The sequence below is a fragment of the Symphalangus syndactylus genome, chromosome 11 (assembly GCF_028878055.3).
Source record: "Symphalangus syndactylus isolate Jambi chromosome 11, NHGRI_mSymSyn1-v2.1_pri, whole genome shotgun sequence".
In the NCBI taxonomy this organism is placed as follows: domain Eukaryota; kingdom Metazoa; phylum Chordata; class Mammalia; order Primates; family Hylobatidae; genus Symphalangus; species Symphalangus syndactylus.
Genome location: NC_072433.2, coordinates 19,524,775 through 19,549,946, shown reverse-complemented (window position 1 = coordinate 19,549,946; position 25,172 = coordinate 19,524,775). Strand labels below are relative to the sequence as shown.

Here is a 25,172-nt window from a genome sequence, read left to right as displayed (position 1 = left end):
TTTGTATTTTTAGTAGAGACGGGGTTTAACATGTTATCCAGGCTGGTCTCAAAGTCCTGACCTCAAGTGATCCACCCACCTCGGCCTCCCAAAGCACTGGGATTACAGGCATGAGCCACTGCTACCAGCCTGAGATTGTCCTCTCTGTTGCCTACAACACCTGGCCCACCCTGAAAGTCACATCTCCCCCTTCTCATTCCAGTCTAAGGATAAACAGCTGCAGCACTTCTCGGAGAAATTTGCACATCAGAGGATACTTTCCAAAGTCCTTTCACATTTTGTACAGGAACCCTGTGACCTGAGAAGAGCAAATATCTTTACCCCGTTTCTCAGATGAGTAAACAGAGGACCAGGGAAACAAAGTTAACTTGCACAAGGCCATGAACCATTTTACCAGAAGTGGGAATGTAATCAATCTACGCTTGATTCCTAGGCATGGAATCTTTCCAATACCCTAGTGCTCACCCGCACTCTCCGCCAGTTTCTTTTTTTCTTTTTGAGACAGTCTCGCTCTGTTGCCCAGGCTGGAGTGCAGTGTCGTGATCTCGGCTCACCGCAAGCTCCACCTCCTGGGTTCACGCCATTCTCCTGCCTCAGCCTCCCAAGTAGCTGGGACTACAGGCGCCCGCCACTACGCCTGGCTAATTTTTTGTATTTTTTTTTTTTTTTTTTTTTTTTTTTTTTTTTTTTGAGACGGAGTCTCGCTCTGTCGCCCAGGCTGGAGTGCAGTGGCACAATCTCGGCTCACTGCAAGCTCCGCCTCCTGGGTTCACGCCATTCTCCTGCCTCAGCCTCTCCGAGTAGCTGGGACTACAGGCGCCCGCCACCACGCCCGGCTAATTTTTTTGTATTTTTAGTAGAGACGGGGTTTCACCGTGGTCTCGATCTCCTGACCTCGTGATCCGCCCGCCTCGGCCTCCCAAAGTGCTGGGATTACAAGCGTGAGCCACCGCGCCCAGCCAATTTTTTGTATTTTTAGTAGAGAGGGTTTCACTGTGTTAGCCAGGATGGTCTCGATCTCCTGACCTCGTAATCCGCCCGCCTCGGCCTCCCAAAGTGCTGGGATTACAGGCATGAGCCACTGCCGACCTCTGTTTCATTCTGCTTTCTTCCCATCTGGCTACTGACCTCCCCTGTCCTGGTGTCATCTGCTGTCATTCATGATGACCCTGCTCATAGCTGCCCTACCTGTGCTGCACGCACTCAGCTGTAGCAGTGCAGGAGGAAGTCCACCTGGGGAGTCCACTCCTGAGCCAGGAGTCCAGAGCAAGCATCTCCAGCCCGCTTCCAGGCACTTGGCCTCGTGATGGTTCATTCATTTATTCCCCAGACCCTTACTGAGCACCTGCCTCATGCCCTGCCCTGAGCAGACAGCAGTGAGCAGGTTCCCACCCTCACTCTCTGGTGTAGAGCTGTCCTCTTTGGTAGAGAATGCTGAGAGAGGGGCCCAAAACCAATGGTACCTCCACCAGGTGATCTGGCCATGGGAAGCACAGGGGTAGCGTCACCTGACTTCCCAGCCCTCCTTGAAGCTGACTCTTGCCTTTAAACCCATGGAGTTTTTTTTTTTTTTTTTTTTTAACCCATGGAGCTTTCTTTCTCTCTTTTTCTGTCTTTTTTCATTTTCTTTTTCTCTGTCTTTTTTTTTTTTTCTTTCTTTCAAGAAATTGAGGCCAGGCACGGTGGCTCACGCCTGTAATCCCAGCACTTTGGGAGGCCGAGGTGGGTGGATCACCTGAGGTCAGGAGTTCAAGACCAGCCTCACCAACATGGTGAAAACCCATCTCTACTTTAAACAAACAAAAAACTAGCATGGTGGGAGATCACATCATTGCACTCCAGCTTGGATGACAGAGTGCCACTCCTCAACAACAACAACAACAACAAAAAACGCCAGCCAGGCACAGTGGCTCATGCCTGTAATCCCAGCACTTTTGGAGGTGAAGGTGGGTGGATCACCTGAGGTCAGGAGGTCGAAACCAGCCTGACCAATGTGATGAAACCCCATCTCTACTAAAAATACAAAAACTAGCCAGGCGTGGTGGCCGGCGCCTGTAGTACCAGCTACTCGGGAGGCTGAGACAGGAGAACTGCTTGAACAAGGAAGTGGAGGTTGCAGTGAGCCAAGAAGGTGCCATTGCACTCCAGCCTGGGAAACGAGTGAAACTCCATCTCAAAAAAAAAAAAAAAAAAAAAAAAAAAAGCCACCTGATCCGAGACCCGGCGTACAGTGCTGGCTTTGTCAGCCCCATGTCCTGACAAGGGCCTCACTGACCACTGCAACCCATGCAGGGTGAAGTGGGTAGAGAGCGGCCTTGTGCGAAGGCAGCAAGGCCCGGAGCTGGCAGGACCAGGGCGTGCCTGCAGCTGGGTTCCCTAAGTATCTGTGATGTCATCTAACTTCCTGGAACAGTATTATCGGTCACCAGGCAGGAGAACGAGATCGCATTGCTCTCTCACGTCCTCCACGCAGCCCTGGACACATCTGTTACCTGTTCTGTAAGACTCGGGTATTAATAGCACCTGCTTTGTGAGATGATTTTGAGGATTAAATGACAAGAGGAGGTTGGGCACTGTGGCTCACACCTGTAATCCCTAACGCTTTGGAAGGCCGAGGTGGGTGGATCACCTGAGGTCAGGAATTCAAGACTAGCCTGGCCAATATGATGAAAGCCAGTCTCTACTAAAAATAACTTCTTTGCCCAGTTACCTTCTTTTTTGGGGGGTGGGGGTGGGGAGACAGCTCCTCATTCTGTCACCCAGGTGGGAGTTTAATGGCATGCTCACTGCACCCTCGGACTCCTGGGCTCAAGCAATCCTACCACCTCATTCTTCCTAAGAGCTGGGATTACAGGTACGAGCCACTGTGCCTGGCCCAATTTCTTTATTCTTTTTTTTTTTTTTTTTGAGACAGTTTCGCTCTTGTTGCCCAGACTAGAGTGCAATGGTGCGATCTCGGCTCACCACAACCTCCTCCTCCCAGGTTTAAGTGATTCTCATGCCTCAGCCTCCCCAGTGGCTGGGATTACAGGCATGTGCCACCATGCCTGGCTAATTTTTGTATTTTTAGTAGAGACAGGGTTTCTCTATGTGGGTCAGGCTGGTCTCGTACTCCCGACGACCTCAGGTGATCCACCCACCTCGGACTCCCAAAGTGCTGGGATTACAGGCGTGTGCCACCACACCCGACTAATTTTTTGTTTTAGTAGAGACAGGGTTTCACCGTGTTGGCCAGGCTAATCTCAAACTTCTGACCTCAGGTGATCCACCCGCCTTGGCCTCCTGAAGTGCTGGAATTACAGGCATAAGCCACTTTCTTTCTGCCCAGCTATTTTTTTCTTATTTTTTGGCTAGACAGGGTCTCACCCTGTTGCCCAGGCTGATCTCAAACTCCCATCCTCAAGCGATCCTCTTGCCTTGGCCTCCCAAAGTGCTGGGATTACAGGCATGAGCCACTGCACATGGCCTTCACTTTGAATTAAAGTGGCAGGCAGGAAGAAGCATCATCTCAAAAATTGATGGTGACAGTGGCAGCGACTACATCCAGCTTTGACAGGTGGCAGCTTCTGTCCCACTTCGGTGGTGCCAATTGTAGCTTCTGTACAAGCAGAGGCTGTGAGGTCTTCACCCGGCCAGCTTTGCCCAATGGCCTCTTCTCTATTTGATTTTCTGACCGTTTCAGAGCTCCTGGGAACTAGCCAGTACCTCTGACAAACTCCCTTTCTGCTTAGAGTTGCCAGAAATAGTTTCTGTTGCTTAAAACTAAGAACCTTGATTCTCACAAAAATAGGACCAGGACTGGACAGAGCAAGAAGCCCTGAAGGAAATAGGAGGAATTGAAGGGGGGAAAGTGGCCAGAGGACAGTGAAAATCCAGCCGGTATTAAGGGACAGGACAACAGCAGCCCCATGGCATGCCCTGGCAAGACAGCTAATCCCATCATCCCCTGGAACAAAGTACCCATCAAAGGCAAGGCTTTGGGGGACCCAATAGCTCCTGCCACAGAAGAGGATAAAGATTACACTGAAGTCAAGATCTGCTTGGGCAGGGTGGTCATGTTAACAGTGCCACATAGCTTAAATGAAAAGACAAGCTCAGAATCCAAATTCTTGGCTCAAGGTATGGTTAGAAAACCTGAGTGTGCCTGGCCAAAATGGCGAAACCCCATCTCTACTAAAAATACATAAATTAGCCAGGTGTGGTGGTGGGTGCCTGTAATCCCAGGTACTCAGGAGGCTGAGGCAGGAGAATTGCTTGTATCCAAGAGGTGGAGGTTACAGTGAGCCGAGATCGCACCACTGCACTCCAGCTTGGGCGACAGTGAGACTTTGTCTCAAAAACAAACAAACAAAAACAACCCTCAAATGTGTTATTTTGCAGCTGAGAGAGCAGAAAAAACACACGGAAAACTTGATCCAATGGTTAAAGAATGACCAAGGGGACCCACACCTTAAAAGGTCTTTATTTGTGAAAGAGTGAAGTGTGGACACCATAGGCTATGAAAATTAGGCTGTGTGGAAAGATAGGGAAGCCTTAGGTACCTAGCCCCTCCCCTCCCCTCCCCTCCCAACCACCCTTGCCAGCCAAAGCTTCCTCTTTGTCACTCTGAAGATCCTAGTGGCAGGAACTCCCTTGCGGGCAGTTAGGTGTTCTATGTAGCTGAGGTATGACCTGCAGCAATAGGTGAGTCTGTTTCCACACTGCTATAAAGAAACATCCAAGGTTGGGCGTAGTGGCTCATGCCTGTAATCCCAACACTTTGGGAGGCCAAGGTGGGCAGATCACCTGAGGTTGGGAGTTTGAGACCAGCCTGACCAACATAATAAAATCCCCTCTCTACTAAAAATACAAAATTAGCTGGGTGTGGTGGTGCACGCCTGTAATCCCAGTTACGTGGGAGGCTGAGGCAGGAGAATCGCTTGAACCCGAGAGGCAGAGGTTGCAAAGAGCCGAGATCACGCCATTGCACTCCAACCTCGGCAACAAGAACAAATCTCCATCTCAAAAAAAAAACAAACCCGAGATTGAGTAACTTATAAAGTGAAGATGTTTAATTGACTCACAGTTTCACACGGCTGGAGAGGCTTCAGGAAACTTAGAACCATGGAGGAAAGGGAAGCAGACACCTTCTCCACAGGACAGTCAGGAGGACGTGAGCACGAGAAAGAGGAACTGCCACGCTTTAAAACCATCAGATCTTGTGAGAACAGCACGGGGGAAACTGCCCCCATGATGCAAGTACCTCCACCTGGTCCATCCCTCAACACGTGGGGATTATAATTCAAGATGAGATCTGGGTGGGGACATAAAGCCTAACCATATCAGTGGGAGAGATGGCAGTTAATTCCAGGGTGGGCTGTAGCCTCTTCCTCCAACCTACACCTCTTGTTTCCCAAGCTGGTCACCTGGATGCCCTGGGTGACCTAAGAAGCCATGTGCTAAAGCTGTCAGGACCTCAGTCGGCCGGGATTCCCCCTTCCCCACTTCACTTGAGGGAGGAAGAACCTTTCAAGAGCGGGAGCTAGCCAGCCACTAGCACTTCCCTGTGTAACACCGTGTAAGGACTCTGCCCCGAAGGAGTCTCCTTATAAGCCCTACCCCTCATTTTCTCCAGAATTAAGTAACAAGTCAGATCCCCGCAGGCCCCAGGGGCCAAATCTAGGAGGGTAGCGAATCAAAAAACTCCAGGGGTTCCAGGCGTGGTGGCTCACGCCTGTAATCCTAGCACTGTGGGAGGCCGAGGCGGGAGGATCACGAGGTCAGGAGATCACGACCATCCTGGCTAACACGGTGAAACCCCGTCTCTGCTTAAAAAAAATACAAAAAATTAGCTGGGCGTGGTGGCAGGCGCCTGTAGTCCCAGCTACTAGGCAGGCCGAGGCAGAAGAATGGCCTGAACCCAGGAGGCGGAGCTTGCAGTGAGCACAGATTGCGCCACTGCACTCCAGCCTGGGCAACAGAGTGAGACTCCGTCTCAAAAAAACAAAACAAAACAAAAAAAAACTCCAGGGGGAAAGATACTGAATCACCAAAAGAAACAAAAGATTTTGCTAATCGATATTGGCTTACTCACAGTATATGGTTGGTTAAAAATTTTTTTTAATTGATATTGGCAAAAATCTGGGAAGCTGATCTGAGAATGAATTCTGAGGGTGCAGGACGGGCGAGGGAGGAAGGGGATGCTAGACAGGGATGAATGTACTGATATTAAGGATTCCACAGGGACACCTTGAGAAGCTGGGATTACAGGCGTGAGCCACCGCGATAATGTAGTACTTTCAATGCTGAAATCAGGACAGTGCCAGGCAAACTCGGACAATTGGTCAACCTAGCTGTTAAGTAAGTAACTTGCTCTAAATCACAGTTATTGAGCGGCAGGGCCTGTATTCAAATCCAGGTGGGCTGACTTCAGACTCAAATTGTTTGCTTTTGCCAGTGGTTCTCAATCTTAACCATGCAAACCTGGAGGCCTTGTTGAAATTCAGATAGCCCCATCTTCAGGGTCTCCAATTCAGTAGGTTGAGGCGGCCAAGAATTTGCCTAACCAGCTCCCTGGTGATGCTGAGGCTGCCGGACTGGGAAGACTGGGAACCAACTGAGAAGACCTTTGTATTCGGCTTTCTCACCTCCAGATGAGGACTTTTTTTTTTTTTTTTTTTTTTTTGAGATGGAGTCTTGCTCTGTCGCCCAGGCTGGAGTGCAGTGGCGCAGTCTCGGCTCACTGCAAGCTCTGCCTCCCGGGTTCACACCATTCTTCTGCCTCAGCCTCTCCGAGTAGCTGGGACTACAGGCACCCGCCACCATGCCCAGCTAATTTTTTTGTATTGTTTAGTAGCGACGGGGTTTCACCGTGGTCTCGATCTCCTGACCTCGTGATCCGCCCGCCTCGGCCTCCCAAAGTGCTGGGATTACAAGCGTGAGCCACCGCGCCTGGCCCAGATAAGGACTTTTTAACTTTTATTTTGTGAAACAAGTTCTCAATCTCTCACTCAGGCTGAAATACAGCTTATGATCATGGTTCACTGCAACCTCAAACTCTTGGGCTCAAGCAATGCCCTGCCTCAGCAATACAAATAAACATATTGGAGGCCAGGTGTGAGACTCCAACTCGAAAAAAAAAAAAAAGTAAAGGAATAGGGCTGGGCGCGCCGGCCCACGCCTATAATCCCAGCACTTTGGTAGGCCGAGGCGGGCAGATCATCTGAAGTCAGGAGTTCGAGACCACCTTGGCCAATGTGGTGAAACCCTGTCTCTACTAAAAATACAAAAAAAAGCTGGCATGGTGGTGGGCACCTGTAGTCCCAGCCACTCGAAGGCTGAGGCAGGAGAATCGCTTGAACCCGGGAGGCAGAGATTGCAGTGAGCCGAGATCACGCCACTGCACTCCAGCCTGAGCAAGAGCAAGACTCCCTCTCAAAAAAAAGTAAAGAAATAAAACAATGGCTACTCCATAGAGCAGCCCGGAGGGCTGCTGGTTGCTCATTTTTATGGTTATTTCTTGATGATATGCTAAACAAGGGGTGTATTATTCATGCCTCCCCTTTTTAGATCATATAGGGTAACATTCTGGCGTTGCCATTGTTAGGTAACTAGAGCACCCTAATGGCGCTGGTTCCGGGTTCTTCTTCCTCAATGCAAGCCCGCCAAAGGAAAAACCAATCAGAGAGAGGTGTTTTTCCCGCCTCGCTCTAAGCCCCACCCCAACCAATCACAAACATCCACGCAGCCCTCCTGGGCATAAAAGAAGCAAGCCCCCCCACCAATCTTTCTCTCTCTCTCCTGCCCAGCCCCGCCTGCTGCCTCCAACAATGATCTCTTGGCCGAGCCGGTGTGCCGTGGTCTTAAGTCTGAGCGTCACTCTTTCAGCCATGGCATTTGTAAGCTGTCATGGCGCTGGTGGGAGTGTAGCAGTGAGGACAACCAGAAGTCATTCTCATCGCCGTCTTGGTTTTGGTGGGTTTTGGCTGGCTTCCTTACTGCTTGTGCCGACCTCTCATCTCATCCTGTGACTTAGAATGCCTCAACCGCCTGGGAACGCAGCCCAGTAGGTCTCAGCCTCATTTTCCCAGCGCCTACTCAAGATGGAGTTGCTCTTGTTCAAAGGCCTCTGACAGAAGCTAAACACAGGTGGGGGCTTTCAAAGAAGCAGTCCAATGCCCACTGCCCTTCCTCACTCCCCTAATAGATGTAATGGGCACCACAGACTTTTACAGACTGAGGGAAATACTCTGGATGAGAAGAGTTTACCCTATAAAAGAAAAGTTCCCCAGATGAAACGCCACAGATACAGGCATATTGTAAGTCAGGCTTTGTACGTTTGCCAAAACTCACTACAGGGATCCCCTTTGAGGTGCAGAATCTTGTATCACAATAATCACGATTCCTTTGCCAAGGCCTTTTGATGTCATGGTCCGTGTTTTTTTCCGGATCGCTGGGCATGCGGAGGCAGAAGGAAAGCCTGGCAGAGTGAATGACTAACGCAATGGAGGCTGCAGAGGGGAGGGAGTGAGGGCGGCCTAGGACCCAGCCCAGCGGGAGCCGCGGAAGAAAAGGACGAGCCAGCCAAGGGCGGGCGGCTCCAGAGGAGGCCCGGGACTCCCCATTTTCCCAGCCTCTTGCACCCCACGCGGATCCCTGCCCCGACGCTGATTCAGGGGGTCAAAGCCTCGGGCGGGGCGGACCGCGGCGGTGACTGGAGGCGGCCCAGTTTCTCTGGGTGTGGCCTGCGGACCCCCTCGGGAGAAGGTCGTCCCGCACCAGTATCTGCCCCCGGCCCCCAGGGACACCTGCACCCGCCCCACGCACGATGGCGCGTCTGGTCCCCAACCAGGCGTGGGGCGGGGTGGGAAGGTCTCGGCACGGCCGCCCCGCCTGTGCTATCCCCACCGCCCCCCCGGCCTCTGGCAGCGCGCGCCCGGGCCACCCACCTCCCGCGGGCATGCGCAGGGCGGCCTCTCCAGGCGCTGCGGCCGCGGCCGCGGCCCCGGCCTCGGCCAAGCGGCGGGTCCCGGGTGCCGGGTCCTGGGTCCGGGAGGAAGAGGCGCGGCTGCTGGCTGACCCGGCAACCAGACGGAGCCGGAGAGCGGGCCCTCCCGTCTCCCACGGGGCAGGAAGGCCTGGCGCTCGCAGGCGACCTTGCGCCAGCGCCCGGGCAGGGATCAGGGCGCTCAGCGCCTTCGCGGGCGGTAGAGAGAGCTGGGGGCATCTGTGTGATCGCCCCGCGTAGGTCCGCGCTGAGCCAGGACGCAGGACAGCTGCCTGCGCCCGCTTAGACAGGCGAAGCCCTGGGAAGCAGTGGGAGAGGGAAAGACAGGGCCGGCGCGGGGCCGCGCGCCTGTAACACCAGCACTTTGGGAGGCCTAGGATGGCGGATCGCTTGAGCCCAGGAGTTCGAGACCATCCTGAGCAACGTGGTGCAACCCCGACTCTACAAAAAACACAAAAATTAGCGGGGCGTGGTAGTGCGGACCTGTGGTCCCAGCTACTTGGGAGGCTGAGGCAGGAGGATCGCTTGAGCCTGGGAGTTCGAGGCTGCAGTGAACCCTAATTGCACCTCTGCACTCCAGTCTGGACGACAGAGGGAGACTCTGTCTCAAAAAAGAAAACAATAGGGCCGGGCGCGGTGGCTCATGCCTGTAATCCCAGCACTTTGGGAGGCCGAGGCGGGGGGATCACAAGGTCGGGAGATCGAGGCCATCCTGGCTAACACGGTGAACCCTGTCTTTACTAAAAATACACACACAAAAAATTAGCCAGGCGTGGTGGCGGGCGTCTGTAGTCCCAGCTACTCGGGAGGCTGAGGCAGGAGAATGGCGTGAACCTGGGAGGCGGAGCTTGCAGTGAGCCGAGATCGTGCCACTGCACTCCAGACTGGGCGACAGAGCGAGACTCTGTCTCAAAAAATAAATAAATAAATGAATGAATAAATAAATAAACGACAGCCAGACTCACTGGGTTTGACTACCAGCTGTAGGATCTTGTGCAAGTTACTCAATCTCTCTGTGCCTTCATTTCTTCAGCTGTAAACTAGGATAGTGATAACCCCTTGTGGGTGGTGTCTGAGGAGCTGGGCGAGGGAGCGGGACTGCACAAACTCTGACTACCACTGGCCCTGGTGCGATGACACTCCACCAGTGGGGGCAAGACACATGCGTCATCTCCCAGACATTCAGAGCAGCTTCTATTAATACCCTGCCTGCCTGGGCCCCAGCCATGAGAACTGCCCCTCACTGAGGCACAGTCTGGTCTTCCTCTTCTTGGGGAGACCCAGAACTTCCAGAGAGTGTCCTGGACCATGAAGGCGACCAGGAAGGGGAATAGGTGGGTGGAGGCCGCTGCAGTGAAGCCTCAGGCCCCCTCTGGTCTCTCCAGGGTCATCCCAGATCATCTGAATTTCCCTTTGAAATGAGCATGCACAGGTTCAGCTGATTCATAACTTCATTTAATACCCTGTGGGGTTCATGCCACAGGGGAGCTCCGCTGCCCCACAGGGTCTGGGCCAGGCGGAAGACAGCAGCCTCTTTGGGCCGCTGGCGGGGGCTTCTCCTTCGGCGTCTAATTGAAGCCCATCTTCCCAATCAAAAGCAGGTGAAGGGCCCCAGTTTGTTCTAACACTCACTCCCTGGCCCTCACAGGCCTCCCTGCCTCTCTCTGCCCAACTTCTGGCATTGTGCAAGGTCTGAGACCTCTTTGGACATGAGGCATGTGGTCTTAACCTGGCCCTTGTTCCAGACAGGTAGGCAGACAGGTAAGCAGAGCCGGTGCACCCAGGGCAGGTGAGGGAGCCATGAGGCCAGGCCTCAGGACCCTGGGCCCCACCGGGAGATGTGCTCATGGGCTGGAAGGAAGCAGAAGAGAGCAGGGCTCGATGGCAGCCCAGGCAGTCCCAAGATGGCGGCCCTGCTGCACTCGGTCTGGAAGTGCCCATGGCCGTGGTTCCTGTGGTGCTCCAGACCTTCCTAGCAGAGGCTGCTGGGAGCTGGTGCCATGCCAGGTTTCACCTCTGCCTCCACCACAGTTCATGGGGCTCCCGGGAACACCAAGGAACCCAACAGGTTCCCAGGCAGCAGCTTTCATGACAGGAGGAGAGGGTCCCTGGAGAAATGCCCTGCAGAGCTGCAGCTCTAGTCCTGCCTGCATGGCCTTGCTGTGTGACGCTGGGCCCGTCGTTGCCCCTCTGGGCTCAGGAGCCCACAGGTGCAAGGCTATCAGCAGGGCATCCTCTATGGCTCCGTGTGCCCAGACCCGCTCTGAACCGGCCACCTAGATACCCTTGCAGGCTGGACCAGGTCAGCAGCACCCCCAGGGTCAGGGATCAGAGAAGGGGAGCCTCAGGAGGTCCCTCACCAAACTGGCAGATGTAACGGTTTCGAGTTTTGCAGCGCTGGTCGTTCCAGTTGAAGGCAGCTGAAGCCTGCAGCTCCACGCAGTTGCCAAACCTGCAGGCCAGGGTGTGGTTTTCAGGAGGGAAGAGTGAAGTCAGGGATCCGGGAGAGGCCTAAGCCCTCCACCCATCAGGACCCTGCATCTCAGGGGCTCCAGTGCCCCCACCTGCAGATGGGGCTGCTGGGAGCCAGGCCCATCCCTGAGCCCCCATCCCTGCTCCCCAGACCACTTCTCAGGGAAGCGCCTTCCTGGGGTAACAGCTCTGCCTACCACATGGCAGCACTCAGCCACACCAGCCTGTGGGGACAGTGGGGACTGGAATAGACAGCCCCACTTGAGAGGTATACCTGGGAACCCAACAAGGCCCAGACTTCCTCCAGGCAACAGGCCAGGGGCACAGGCCGGCTGTCGGCAAGGAGGTCTGGCTGAAATTGCTGGAGCCCTTGGTGGCCTCGCAGCTGGACCACCTCCACCCTGGCCCTGGGCATTCCTGGGCTTTGAAGAGCAGGGTGGGGCCACATGACCAGAGGGTTCTTGCTACAGGACGGCTGGTGGGTCCATAGGTACAGGGTTGTATTGTGAATAAGTGCAGGTGGGTGACAGCTAAGGAATGCTGGCATCAGTGTAACTGAGGTAGGCAGAGCGCACGCAGAGGGAGGGGTGAGTGGATGAGAATTGGAGGGATGGAGTCACAGCCAGGGGACACTGGGGATGGACAGATGGATGGAGGCTTCCTGGGTCCCTCTCTCTCCCACGTGACGTGCCTTCCAGCTTGCGTCTCCCTCACCCCACCACCGGCCCACACCAGCTGTGCCCACAACTCTCTGGCACCTGGGCAGGCACCAGGGAAGGTTCAGACCGTCAAAGGGCCCAGCCAGGCAGCGGGATGGGGGGCTCCACCAGGCAGACCCGAGTGAGAAGGAGGCCCAGGGGAGGGAGGCACCCCACACTTACCCCTGGTTGTCAGGCTGCCCAAAGGCAAAACTGGTGAAGGCCTGGTGCTCCCCTGTGGCCCAGCGGAAGGAGTCCTTGGCGGTCTTGTAGGTGAGCCCTGGGCCGGGGTAGTCAAGGTTGGCCCACGACCTGAGGTCCCCCATCCCACTCAGACCCTGGAGTCTGCTGCCAGCTGCCTTTCTGGCCCCTCTTCCCAGCGCTGGCAGCCCCCATGTGCTCCCTACCTGGGCCCTCCCAGGGAAAGGGGGCGAGCAGCTGGCCCCGCTCTGGGCGCCAGGCCCTCACCACACCCTTGCCATCTGCGGGCAGCCTCCACGGCCCAGGGTTCCTGCAGCAGGGTGGGGCATCACAACCCCTTACTCGCCATACCCCCAATCAGCTGGGCACTCACCGATCCAGAAGTTCCTGGTTTCGAAGTCACTGTCAGTCACCTCGTTGGTGGTCTCCAGGCGTCCCAGGTAGAAGGCGAGGATGTCCTGCACTTTCTGGCTCTCAATTTGGGCCAGCACCCCGCCTTTCCTCTGTAACCCCATCCCGGGTCACACAGGCAGGGCTCAGAGCCCAGGCTGCCCCTTCCTGCCACCCCTGCCCATGGCCTAGGATGCCACGTGTATGTGCTGGCTGGGCTGTCATCACCCCCAGCCCGCACAGCCTCCCTTCCAAGAGCAGGGGTCCCTTCTGCTCCTGTCTGCTTCTCTTCTCCCTGTGCACAGGGGCCCGACTGGCAGCCCACAGGCCCAGGCCCAGGTCTGGCCCCTGAGGAGGTTCTGTTTCACCTGCGCAGTGTCTTAAATATATCCGAGTTGATTGCCAACCCCAGTAATTAACTGTGGTTTCGAGAGTTGCCAGTGGAAGTCTGGGTTGCTGGTTTTCTTGAACAACCCCGAGCTCTGGCCACCCTGACCTTGCATTCCTGCGAGGCAACCAGTGGCTGGAACTCCCTTAGACGGAGGTTGGCCTTGACCTTGGCCCCTCAGGTCAATAAGTGACCTCCTGGCCTCTATGAGCCTCGGAGTCCACGACCCCTGCTTTATGCTGATGAACAGGGTGAGGTCAGAGACACTGAAGGAACCACCTCTCACTCCATGGTCCCTCCATTAAGACCCTCACTTGAGGCCTTGGGGGTTCCTGGGAAGCTAGGGGTGACTGTCACCTGGCATTTCATCCTGGCTCTGTAATAGGTGTCTGCCTCTGAAGACACCATGAAGCAGTCTCCGTCGATCCTCAGGTCACAGGTGTGGAAGGGAAAATGCACCTTGGCTGGGGTAGGGGAGCCTGAGTTTGTGTGTGGACTTCAGAATCCCTGCCCTTTCCTGCCCTGCCGGGGAGCTAAGCTCAGGGTGCCCCTTCCTCTGGCCACCTGCTCCAGAAGAGTGGGTGGTGAGGGTCAGGAATGTGCTGGTAAGTTGGAATATTGAGCTTGCTCTCTTTCAAAAGAAAAAAAAAATCCATGGTTTGTAGCATTTGCCAATTTCTTTGGTGTAAATATCCATGCTGTGGCCAGTTTCAAGCTCTCAACATGTTGTCACTGAATGAGTTAGAAAGAGACGCACACAGTGGGCTCCTGGGAGCTGATGCCCCATTGAAGGGGGGTCTTGGGAGGGGCTGGCTCTTCGGGGGCCCTGGGGCAGGACTCACTGGTACACTGGGCTCCTCCGTAGCCGACGTCACAGACACACGAGCACTCCTCCTCCCGGAACCGACCGTGCACACACCGCAGGCTGCACCTCACTGCCAGGGCAGGGCAGTGGGGCAGAGGCTCAGCCCCCAGCCTTCTGAACCCCACGCTATCCCCCAAAGGCCTCGAACATCCAGGGAATGCCAACCACAGCAAGAATATCCCTCCCAGAGACAGAACCCACCAAGGCTTCCAATTGCTGGCACGCCTGGTGTCTTTGGTTTGGTCCCCATTGTAGAGTGAGGCATATTGGTCACAGAATGGGTTAGGGTGGAGGGGCAGTAGGGCAAGAATCCACTTCTGGATCCTAATTCTGTCCTCCTCCCAGAGCCTAAGGGGCTGAACCTGATTTCGCTTTGAATCTCCTGCACAGCTCAGGGTCTGGCAAACAGCTAGTGCTCAGTGAATGCTTGTTGAAAAGAGTGTATGCAGTGGGCAGACTCAGGGAGTACACGGTCAGCACCCCTAACACCCTTGAGACTCTCAGGCAGTGTAGCAGCCCCAGGACCTGCCGCGAGAGCAGAGCTGGGCACACCCAGGCTCCAGTGCCCTCACCTTGGCAGTATCTGCCCGTGTAGCCAGGGGGACAGTGGCAGTGGCAGGTGCTGATGTTGAGACGTCCATGGTTCTGGCAGCTCATGCGACAAGGATTCCTGGGGACCTCTGGCCAGAGGAGGTGGGGACTCTGAGAAAAGGATCTCCTCCCAGCAGGCCGGGCAGGAGCCTCCCTGGGTGCTAAGGGCCAGGGCTTCTGGGACAGCCCAGTAGGATGCTGCCACCCCTACCCCAGGGTCACCAGACTGAGCCCTCATGCACTCACCACAGAGCCCTCCTGCATGGTCCCAGGCTTTGAAGCAGCCTGAGACGCTGGCTGTGCAGAGCGAACACCAGGCGCCCTTCTTATAGGGGATGATTGTCTTCCCGTTGACCTCCCAGTTGCCTCTGTGAGGACAAGCAGGCACCACAGGGTGTGGGAGGGCCTGGCCTTGGGCAAGGCAGCGGCGGGGCCCTGCTGCCTGGCCCCTGGCTCCTTCAGCTCCTGCAGCCAGGCCAGGGAGTCAGGGAGCTGGGTGAGATAGGGAGATTCCCTGGGAGAGAAGAGATGACCTCTGGACAAACTCCCTGATACCAGGACCAATATCCAGGAAGGGGCATCCACAGAGCAGCACCTTCTGCGTGGCCAGAATCTTTAGCACCCTCTGCCTTTCCTCTCCTCCCCTCTCCCACCAAGGGTGCAGAGCAAGGCATCAGGGACTTTACTTTCGGGTGGATGGGTGGGAATCTCACCCTCGGTGAAAGCACCCCTCCCTGCCTCCCAGACATCCCAGCAGAGGGTGTATGTAGCAGGGCTTACCCGGGGGAGTAGGCACAGACAAAGGCTTCTATCGCTGCCTGGCCTGCAGAGCACAGGTGCCGCCCACAGCCCAGCTGGCTCGAGGTGGCCCACACGAGCTACAGGAGACACAGGGGATCAGAAACCCTATTGTGAACTATCCCTGGGGAGGGGGGACACAGCTTTCGCTATCATCCAGGCGAACAGAGGGCTCCCTCACCTCCTCGAGGGCTCAGGAGCAGCAGCTGCCCTGGACAGGGGTAGAAGCATGGGTGGGAATAGTTCAGGGAGGCCTTTTTATTTATTTTTTATTTTTTTATTTTTGAGATGGAGTTTCACTCTTGTTGCCCAGGCTGGAGTGCAATGGCCTGATCTCGGCTCACCACAACCTCTACCTTCTGGGTTCATGTGATTCTCCTGCCTCAGCCTCCCAAGTAGCTGGGATTATAGGTGACTGCCACCATGCCCAGCTAATTTTTTTGTATTTTTAGTAGAGACGGGGTTTCTCCATGTTGGTCAGGCTGGTCTTGAACTCCCGACCTCAGGTGATCCGCTTGCCTCAGCTTCCCAAAGTGCTGGGATTATAGGTGTGAGCCACCGTGCCCAGCCTAGGAAGGCTTTCTTAGTTGAGAGTGGGATGGAGAGGGGAGGTACCTGAAGTGAGGGGAGATTGTTGATGGGTGGAGGGGAGTAGCCAAAAAAAAGACGGGAACATCAAGGGCCTTGTGACTGCATGGTGACCACAACCATTCACTTCTTGCACTAGACCACTCTTTAAAATGTGACTCTGCAGCTTTTTGCAGCAAAGAGAGGTGTCTCTTTCCTTGCTCCTTGAATCTGGCTGGCCCTGTAACTGGTTTGGCCACCAGAATGCTGCAGAAGTGATACTGAGCCAATTTTGAACCTAGGCCTTAAGAGACCTTGCCATTTCCACTCATTCTCATAGAACCATGCTCAGTCACCACATGAACAAACTCAGTATAGCCTGGTGGAGGTTGGAAGGCCTCATGGAACAGAGATGAACCATTAGAGGCCTTTTTGCACAGCCAGCTCCCAGCCAGCCCCCTAGTTGATTGCAGGTCTATGAGTGGGCCCAGCCAAGACCAGAAAATCTCCCTGCTGAGCCCAACTCAAGTGGCTGACCTGCAGAATCCTAAGCTGCCAAATTTTGGGGTAGTATGTCATGCAACAAAAGCTAATGGATACAGGTCTGCAAACCAGTTTAAAGTCTTAGAATCAGCAACGACTTGGAAATAGCACATATGGTCAATATATAAGAAGAGTGAAACAAACTCTCCAGTAGAGACTAAAAATGACATGTACAAGACTGGCTTGTAGCAGGCAGATGTGAACATGTGATCATATATATGCATCCAATACTTAAAGAATATGTATTGTTTTTAGGAATGCATGGGACTTTTGCAAACCACAAAGGAAGACCACACATTAGACCACTAAGCAAGTTTCAACAAATAGCAAAGAATCAACACGTCCTTCAGGCCACATTCTATGAATTCAATGCAATGAAATTTATAGTAAATAATTTACAAGTAAATAAAGAAGATAACATAGTTTAGAAACTTGAAGATACCCTTCAAAATCTAAAACAACATCATGGCCAGGTGTAGTGGTTCACATCTGTAAACCCAGCACTTTGGGAGGCTGAGTTGGGTGGATCATGTGAGTTCAGAAGTTCAAGATCAGCCTGGCCAACATGGCAAAACCCTGTCTCTATTACAAATACAAAAAATTAGCCAGGCATAGTGGCACACACCTGTAGTCCCAGCTACTCCGGACCTGAGGTGGGAAGATCACCTGAGCCCAGGAAATTGAGGCTGCAGTGAGCTGAGATTGCACCACTGCACTCCAGCCTGGGCGACAGAGCCAGACCCTGTCTCAAAACAAACAAAAACAACATCATGATTGGAAATAGAAAAAATATCCCTAAATAGCAATGAAAACATTTAAATATTAAAACTTACTGGATGCAGCTGAAATAGTTTAAAGGGAAATTTATAGCTTTAAATGTATATAGTAGAAACAAAAAAAGATTTAAAATTAATGATTTAAACATTCACATCAAGAAAATTAGAAACAATAATAGAGGCTGGGCGTGGTAGCTCAAGCCTGTAATCCCAACAGTTTGGGAGGCCAAGGCGGGTGGATTACCTGAGGTCAGGAGTTCGAGACCAGCCTGGCCAACATGGCAAAACCCTGTCTCTACTAAAAATACAAAAATTAGCCAGGTGTGGTTGCAGGCGCCTGTAATCCCAGCTACTCAGGAGGCTGATGCAGGAGAATCTCTTGAACCCGGGAGGCAGAGGTTGTAGTGAGCCGAGATTGCGCCACTGTACTCTGGCCTGGGCAAAAGAGCGAGACTCCGAATAAAAAAAAAAACCAACAAAAACAAAACAAACAAAAATCAACCAACAACAACAAAACAGAGTTAGGTTTTTCACACCTTTGAGTCTGACAAAACTTAAGGAGCCAGGGCTGGGCATGGTGGTTCACACCTGTAATCCCAGCACTCTGGGAGGCTGAGGCGGGCAGATCATGAGGTCAGGAAATCGAGACCACCCTGGCTAATACAGTGAAACCCCGTCTCTACTAAACAAAATACAAAAAAATAGCCGGGTGTGGTGGCATGTGCCTGTAGTCCCAGCTACTAGGGAGGCTGAGGCAGGAGAATGGTGTGAACCCGGGAGGCGGAGCTTGCAGTGAGCCGAGATTGTGCCACTGCACAGTAGCCTGGGCGACAGAGCAAGACTCAGTCTCAAAAAAAAAAATTAAGGAGCCAGAAGATCTTCGGGAAGTGGGAACTGGTTTGCTGGTCTGCACAGTTGGTGTAAGCACTTTGGCAACACCTAGTTGTAGGGGCACATGTTCTTTTATTTTCTGAGACTAGGTTTTACTCCTGCTGGCCAGGCTGGAGTACAATGGCGTAATCTCAGCTCACTACAATCTTCACCTCCCAGGCTCGAGCAATTCTCCTACCTCAGCCTCCCAAGTAGCTGGAACTATAGGTACACACCATCACACCTGGGTAATTTGTGTATTTTTTTGTAGAGGCAGGTTTTTGCCATGTGGCCCAGGCTGGTCTCGAACTCGCGGGCTCAGGCAATCCTGCCACCTTGGCCTCCCAAAGTGCTGGGATTACAGGCGTGAGCCACTGCACCCAGCCTTGTGTAATATTTAAACATGCACAACCCACTTGCACAGGTAGTAGAGGTATTAAATATTTCCTGGGATTTTGCTTGTGTTTTTCGGTGCACCTGAAGAGTGCCGGGTGTGTGTAGAAGACCCTCAACAAATATTTGTTGAATGAAGAGAAAAAACGGAAACTTGCTTGGCAGTGATGCTCCTGAACTTTGGGAAGATTCCCTCCATGGAGGGACAGCGGGAAAAAGGGAGGGGCAGGGCTTTAGTTTAGTGGCATCTTCTAAACCTAGGCAGTGGGTAAGAACGGGGCCGTTTTAAATTTGTGTTTGAGGCTGGGTGCGGTGGCTCACACGTGTAATCCCAGCACTTTGGGAGGCCCAGGCAGGTGGATCACTTGAAGTCAGGAGTTTGAGACCCAGCCTGGCCAACATGGTGAAACCCCATCTCTACTAAAAATACAAAAATTAGTTCGGTGTGGTGGCTCATGCCTGTAATCCCAGCTACTTGGGAGGCTGAGGCAGGACAATCACTCGAATCTGGGAGGCAGAGGTTCTAGTGAACCGAGATCAAGCCATTGAACTCCATCCTGGGTGACAGAACAAGACTCTGTCTCAAATAAATAAATAAATGAATATGTTTATGTTTGAAATTATTTATATTTCAGATTGAAAAAAAAGTGGCTTAGGCCAGGCATGGTGGCTCACACCTGTAATCCCAGAACTTTGGGAGGCTGAGGCAGGCAGATCATTTGAGGTCAGGAGTTTGAGACCAGCCTGGCCAACATGGTGAAACCCTGTCTCTACTAAAAATACAAAAAAATGAGCTGGATGTAGTGGCACACACCTGTAATCCCAGCTACTTGGAAGGCTGAGGCACAAGAATCGCTTGAATCTAGGAGACGGAGGTTGCAGTGAGCTGAGATCACACCACTGCACTCCAGCCTGGGGTGACAGAGTGAGACCATGTCTCCAAAAAAAGAAAAAATGTGGCCAGGCACAGTGGTTCATGCCTGTAATCCCAGCACTTTGGGAGGCTGAGGCGGGTGGATCACTTGAGGCCAGGAGTTCAAGACCAACCTGGCCAACATGGTGAAACCCCATCTCTACTAAAAGTATAGAGCCATTAGCCAGGCCTGGTGGCACATGCCTGTAGTCCCAGCTAGTCAGGAGGCTGAAGCACAAGAATCACTTGAACCCGGGAGGCGGAGGTTGCAGTGAGCCCAGATCACACTACTGCACTCTAGCCTGGGCAACAGAGCAAGACTCCGTATCAAAAAAAAAAAAAAGTAAAACTAAACCAATTGGAGGAAAAGGAATCCCAACATTTAGGACAAACCGTAGCCTCTTCTGAGATGGCCCACTGGAAGCCTGTATCTGGGAGCTGGCACGCTGGCCTCACCTGCGGCACACTCACCTGGGTGTAGTGGGTGCAGGTGGCGTTGCGGGCACACTCCCCTGCCGCATGGCTGTACCGCTGCCCTTCTGCAAACCATAGGCTGACCACTTCAACAAAGGACGCCGAGCCCGCAGGCAGCAGCTGCACGTTCCAGCCCACTTGCAGGGTGTGCCACGGGGCAGAAGCCAGGCTCAGGGTTGGGGTTCCACAGTGGGCTGCCCTGGCTTGAGCCAGTTGGGCCAGGCTGTCACTCCAGTCCTGGGGGCAGCACAAACACAGACATCTGTGGGAGGCCTTTGACTGCTGGGCCAGGCCGCAAAGATTCAACTCCCCTGCCATCTCTGAGCATCCACCAGGTGCCAGGTCAGGCAGCAAAGAGAGCACTTGATAAGGAGTCCTGCTGGAGGAAGCACTGGTGTTGTCTGATGTCCGTCCAGGAGGAGCCCAGCTCCTCTCAGGACTGAGCCACCATCTCCGAATCCTGTCGTGGGCATCCTTCGGCCCTGCCCAGGCAGTGGGACCCGCTCCTGCTGTCTTTCTCCCATCTGGTCATGTGAGCAGTGCCCACACCTTGCAGACTGGTTCTGTGTTTGGGCCCTGGCCATTGTCAGAAAGGCTCCACTGCTCCCACCCAGCCATGCTGCCCTCCTGTGATGCAAAAAGCCATACAGCCACGCCCCTCTGCCCTAGTCTCCTGCCTCCAGGAGCCCAGCCTCATCTGCTCCCCACCATGCACAGCTGACCCCGCCCCCCTCCCTCTTTTTTTTTTCTGAGACAGAGTCTCACCCTGTCGCCCAGGCTGGAGTGCAGTGGAGCAATCTCGGCTTACGGCAACCTCCGCCTCCCCGGTTCAAGCGATTCTCCTGCCTCAGCCTCCCGAGCAGCTGGGATTACAGCCATGTGACACCACGCCTGGCTAATTTTTGTATTTTTAGTAGAGACGGGGTTTCACCATGTTGGCCATGCTGGTCTCAAACTGCCGACCTTAGGTGATCTGCTTGTGTCAGCCTCCCAGAGTGCTGGGATTACAGGTGTGAGCCACCGTGCCCAGCCCCCTCCCTCTTCTTAAACAAGGGGCCTGGCAATCACCACCCCTGGGTGACCTGCTGCAGTTCCCTGATCTCCCGAGACTCCCTGAGCTCATCTGTAAACAGAGCAGGGAGGTGCCTGCAGGATAGGACTCACAAGCACTGAGTGGATGCAGGGAGGGGGGCCCCTCGGGGCTGCACCCCAAACCAACTTCATCCTGCACTAATGTCCATTGGGGTTTTACCTCTGATGAAGGCTGGGTACAGGAGCTGGGGGCTCCCTGGGGTCCCTCAGCAGCCCTGCACCCCCACAAGACCTTCAGTCTCCACTGTGTCCAAAGAAGGGGTGCCCTGGAGCCCTAGAGGCCCGGAGGGTGCTCAGGGCCTGGCCACGAGGGAGGCTGAGCCATGGAGCTCCATTTGCACCTTTATGGAAATGAAGTCTTCTAGGACTTTGACAAAACGGCCCTGGAAAGAGTGCCAGCTGCCAGCCATTGACCACCGCAGCCCCTCCTGGGGTCCCAGGCAGGAGTACCCACCACGGAGATCACAGCTGGGAGCACCCCTGGCTGCCCAGCGTCTGAGCCTGAGGAGGGGCAGAGCCGCTCAGGGCTGGGAAAGCAGGAGAAGCGACCCCCCGCATTTAGCCACCCCACCCCCACCTCCTGGGAAACTGACCCTAGAGTGCTCAAGGTCGCCACTGTGGCCGCCTGCCTCGGAGGAGTTCATGGGAAGCAGCCATGGGGAACCCTCCCGCCCCCATCACCCTGCCCTGGCTCCCTGGCCTGCTAACATGGGCTGGGGCTGCTGGGGTCCCAGACAATGGGGGGCAGCGTTTCTGAGCCCCCAGATGACAGTCCCAACCCCGCCGCCCCGGCCGGGCTGGCAGGGAACTCTATACCCCCGATCCCCGGCCCCTGCTGAAAATATGGAAAATGTGGACGAGTGAGTGAGCAGAGAACATGGGCAAGGCCTGTCCTAGTGGCTCAGATAAGCTCAGGAGAAGGCGCTGGGTCCTTGCCGCACAGAAGCCCCTCCCCAGCCTAGCAGGACATTCTCCCTCTCTGGCCTGGCAGCCCATCCTGCGGACTCCTTGTGAAGCTCCCCTTCCCTGGAGGAGGGGATCCGGCTCCTCCTGTGGCTCCTGGTCTCTGTGGCAACAAGATGCCAGGGAAGGCCCAAGGTCCTGCCCTTCAGGCGAGTGGGAGCCAAGGGGCCCGACCTCCTGAACTGAGGGTGGGGGGTTAAGAAGCTGAAGAGACCCCCAGCAACCAGGGCCTCGGTCCCTCATGGGCAAGGTGCCTGGCTGTGCCTGCCCACCCTGGTCAAGTGGAAGGGCACCTGGACAGGCGTGGCCTCCCAAGCCGCCCTCTGGGGTCCGCGCCTCCGGCCGCCCCCCTGGCAGAGCCCAGCTGGGTCAGGTACTCACCAGCCTCCGCATGTCAGCCGCAGGGGGCTGGACCCAGCTGCGCAGGCGGTTGTGCAGGGAGAGGAGCAAGAAACTCTCCTTCCTGTTCAGGGCTGGGGTGGAGAGAGAAGGTCAGGCAGCCCGAGGATGGGGGGACCTGAACCCAACACAAGGCAAAATAAGCATGTGTCCCCACCCTTGGAAAACAAGATGGGAGAGGAGTGTGGTGGGTGCAGGGGATGCTAGGCATAGCAATGGAGAGAGGCTGAGAGACCAGGTGCAGCAGGTGTGGGCTGAGTGCTGGGGTCGGGGTGGCGGGAGGGAACGGGGTGGGGGCTGGGTGTAGGGGGGCCAGCCCTGGCTCCCAGCAGGCCCGTTTGGGGCTCCTCTGGGCCACGGAGTTTCTCCAGGCCCCAGCCACAGCCTTCCTCGGGCGTTCCTCCTTGACCCCAGCCCTGGACCCCCTTCCTCCTCCTTCCTCCCCAGTCCAGCATCCACCCCTCACCACCCCCAGGCTGTCCCAGGGCTTCCTCATTAAACCACCTGCACCACCTGGGGCTCAGGCCTGGGACCGGGCTTCCAGAAGTCTCCTAGCACCCACTCCCCAGAGCTCATAATGGTGCCTCCACTTACCTCCTCACCAGGTGTCCCTTACCTCCAGCCATCGGAGCCTGCTCCTGCAGCTGGGGTGGCCACACCTCTGCCCAGGTGGTGCCAAGGAGGGCCAGGAGCACAGCTAGGAGATGCCCCTGGCCAGGGGAGGTCTCTGGATGCAGCATGGGTCTGTTGGGCCTGTCAGGCACTCCGAGCACAGCCTGGCTCAGCCACCCGGCTTGTTTCTCAGGCTGGATGGAGCTATTCACAATCTCCCGGAGTCAGGCTGAGCTGGGAGACAAAAGAGGGAGGCTGGTGAGTGAGTAATCAGTGTGTCCAAACAGCCTCCTGTTGGCGCTGGCATGAAAAGAGACAACTCCGGGGGATGCCTGCCTACTCCGGCCTCCTCGGCCTGGCCAGCCCGCCCCCAACAGCAAGCAGAGCAGCGTGCACTGACCTGCGGCCCCTGCTAATCATTGTGGGATTATTAGCGCCCTTGGGGAGCCCCCAGAGACCCCACCGATTGGCCCTCGGACATTCCAGTGCTACGGATTAGTGACCGATGCCCGTGTCCTGGCTGGGACAGTGTCCTCCGAGCCCACTGATGGCTTCCACTCCCCAGCCCCGGGCCCTGGGAGGAGGACCTCAGCTATGGTCCTTCTGGTAAGCAGAAACTGGGCAAGACCCCAGGGGAGTTCTTTCCTTTCTTGGGAAGCTCGTCCCAACCCCCCAAGCCATGAATTAAACATAGGCAAGAGGTAACCGCACACCAGAGAGGTGCAATTTGTGGGCTCGAAGGGGGGTGGGCTGAGGACGCACCTGCACGAGGAAAAGCGTGCCTTAGGAAAGTCTGTCTGGGCAGTGTCGGGGGCTGGGCCCAGCCCTGGTGCCCACTACCCTCACCCACATGACTACAGGCCGGGGGGAGTGAGGCAGGAGGAGTCAAAGCAGGCAGGCACCAGAGCACATGATGCCCTTGGCTGACTCCAGTCCTGCTGGGATCAAGTCTGCCTTTAGAAAAACAGGCAGCGTAGGAGGTGGGCAGCACGTTGCCATGATGTTCCATGGCCCGGCCGTGGCTGGCATGATCCCAGCAGAGTGAGCTGGAGCAGATCTGCACCATGGGCCAAGTTTCTCAGAAAATACATGGCTGTCCTGCGGGCCGCAGCCTAATGCCCACGTTCCTCTCGGGGCAGATCAAAGGTTATTCAACCAGGGCAAAGGACAGCCTTGCAAACCAACTACGTCCTCCTTCTGGAGTTTGTGTGACCCCTGGCCCCTGAGCCTGCACCCTCTCAGAGCGGGGTTGCAACTCCGTGGAAGCTCTGCTGAGATGCAGGTAGGGTTGGTTTTCCTGGGGAAACACCAGTGGAATGTGGTTATCGTCATGGGTGCCAGGGATGGGGATGAGGCCAGGCATACAGGCCATGAAGGCAGTCTGGAACTGCGTGTCCCCCACAATACCTAGGGGCTCAGAAGTTTCTTCTCCCTCAAACAGAAACCGAGCACCCTCAGGGTCACCGCGTGCGGGTCCTAGCAATGCTTAGTAGTTACCTGTTTTTGGGTGTATTTTTTTTTTTTTTTTTTTTGAGACGGAGTCTCGCTCTGTCGCCCAGGCTGGAGTGCAGTGGCGCAATCTCGGCTCACTGCAAGCTCCGCCTCCCAGGTTCATGCCATTCTCCTGCCTCAGCCTCTCTGAGTAGCTGGGACTACAGGCGCCCGCCACCACGCTAATTTTTTAAACATTTTTAGTAGAGACGGGGTTTCACCGTGGTCTCGATCTCCTGACCTCGTGATCTGCCCACCTCGGCCTCCCAAAGTGCTGGGATTACAAGCGTGAGCCACCGCGCCCGGCCTGGTGTATTTTTATTTTTATTTTTTAGACAGTCTCACTCTGTCACTCAGGTTGGAGTGTTATAATCGCTGCTCACTGCCCCTTGACCTCTTGGGCCCAAGTGATCCTCCCACCTCAGCTTCCCAAGTAGCTGGGACCAGGTGTGTGCCACCATGCTTGGCTTATTTATTTATTTATTTATTTATTTATTTATTTATTTATTTTGGTAGAGACAGGATTTCGTCGTCTTGCCCAGGCTGGTCTCCAACTCCTGGGCTCAAGCGATCTTCCCACCTTGGCCTCCCAAAGTGCTGGGGTTACAGGCATGAGCCACCACACCTGGCCAAGCCACCTGTGTTTATAGAGCTCACAAAGCCTGTTTGCATGTGTGAGTTGAAGTTATT

General features: G+C 54.9%; 1 protein-coding gene and 1 long non-coding RNA gene across 6 annotated transcripts in view; one reads left to right on the top strand and one right to left on the bottom strand.

Moving 5' to 3' along the window:
* Nucleotides 1–10,419: 10,419 nt before the first annotated feature.
* The window catches only part of CLEC18C (C-type lectin domain family 18 member C), a 21,241-nt gene continuing 6,488 nt past the window's right edge, over nucleotides 10,420–25,172 (bottom strand). The window contains exons 3-15 of one of the 5 annotated variants that reach the window (XM_063611675.1): nucleotides 22,996–23,225; nucleotides 22,362–22,453; nucleotides 19,923–20,162; nucleotides 15,372–15,469; nucleotides 14,838–14,959; nucleotides 14,573–14,680; nucleotides 13,978–14,070; nucleotides 13,493–13,599; nucleotides 12,731–12,860; nucleotides 12,340–12,436; nucleotides 11,656–11,682; nucleotides 11,347–11,438; nucleotides 10,420–10,837 (exon numbers count right to left, since the gene is read on the bottom strand). In XM_063611675.1, the coding sequence (XP_063467745.1) occupies nucleotides 10,800–10,837; nucleotides 11,347–11,438; nucleotides 11,656–11,682; nucleotides 12,340–12,436; nucleotides 12,731–12,860; nucleotides 13,493–13,599; nucleotides 13,978–14,070; nucleotides 14,573–14,680; nucleotides 14,838–14,959; nucleotides 15,372–15,469; nucleotides 19,923–20,162; nucleotides 22,362–22,453; nucleotides 22,996–23,119 (1,368 nt within the window). In that variant the 5' untranslated portion in view covers nucleotides 23,120–23,225 and the 3' untranslated portion in view covers nucleotides 10,420–10,799. Of the gene's footprint in view, nucleotides 10,838–11,346; nucleotides 11,439–11,655; nucleotides 11,683–12,339; nucleotides 12,437–12,730; nucleotides 12,861–13,492; nucleotides 13,600–13,977; nucleotides 14,071–14,572; nucleotides 14,681–14,837; nucleotides 14,960–15,371; nucleotides 15,470–19,922; nucleotides 20,163–22,361; nucleotides 22,454–22,995; nucleotides 23,307–23,753; nucleotides 23,972–25,172 lie in introns of those variants that run through there. The other 4 variants (XM_055297835.2, XM_063611676.1, XM_063611677.1 and 1 more) reach the window with 4 other exon arrangements.
* LOC129492582 (uncharacterized) overlaps nucleotides 23,952–25,172 on the top strand; it is an 18,234-nt gene continuing 17,013 nt past the window's right edge. The window contains exon 1 of the long non-coding RNA XR_008660932.2: nucleotides 23,952–24,273. This is a non-coding gene — a long non-coding RNA (uncharacterized lncRNA). The remainder of the gene's footprint in view (nucleotides 24,274–25,172) is intronic.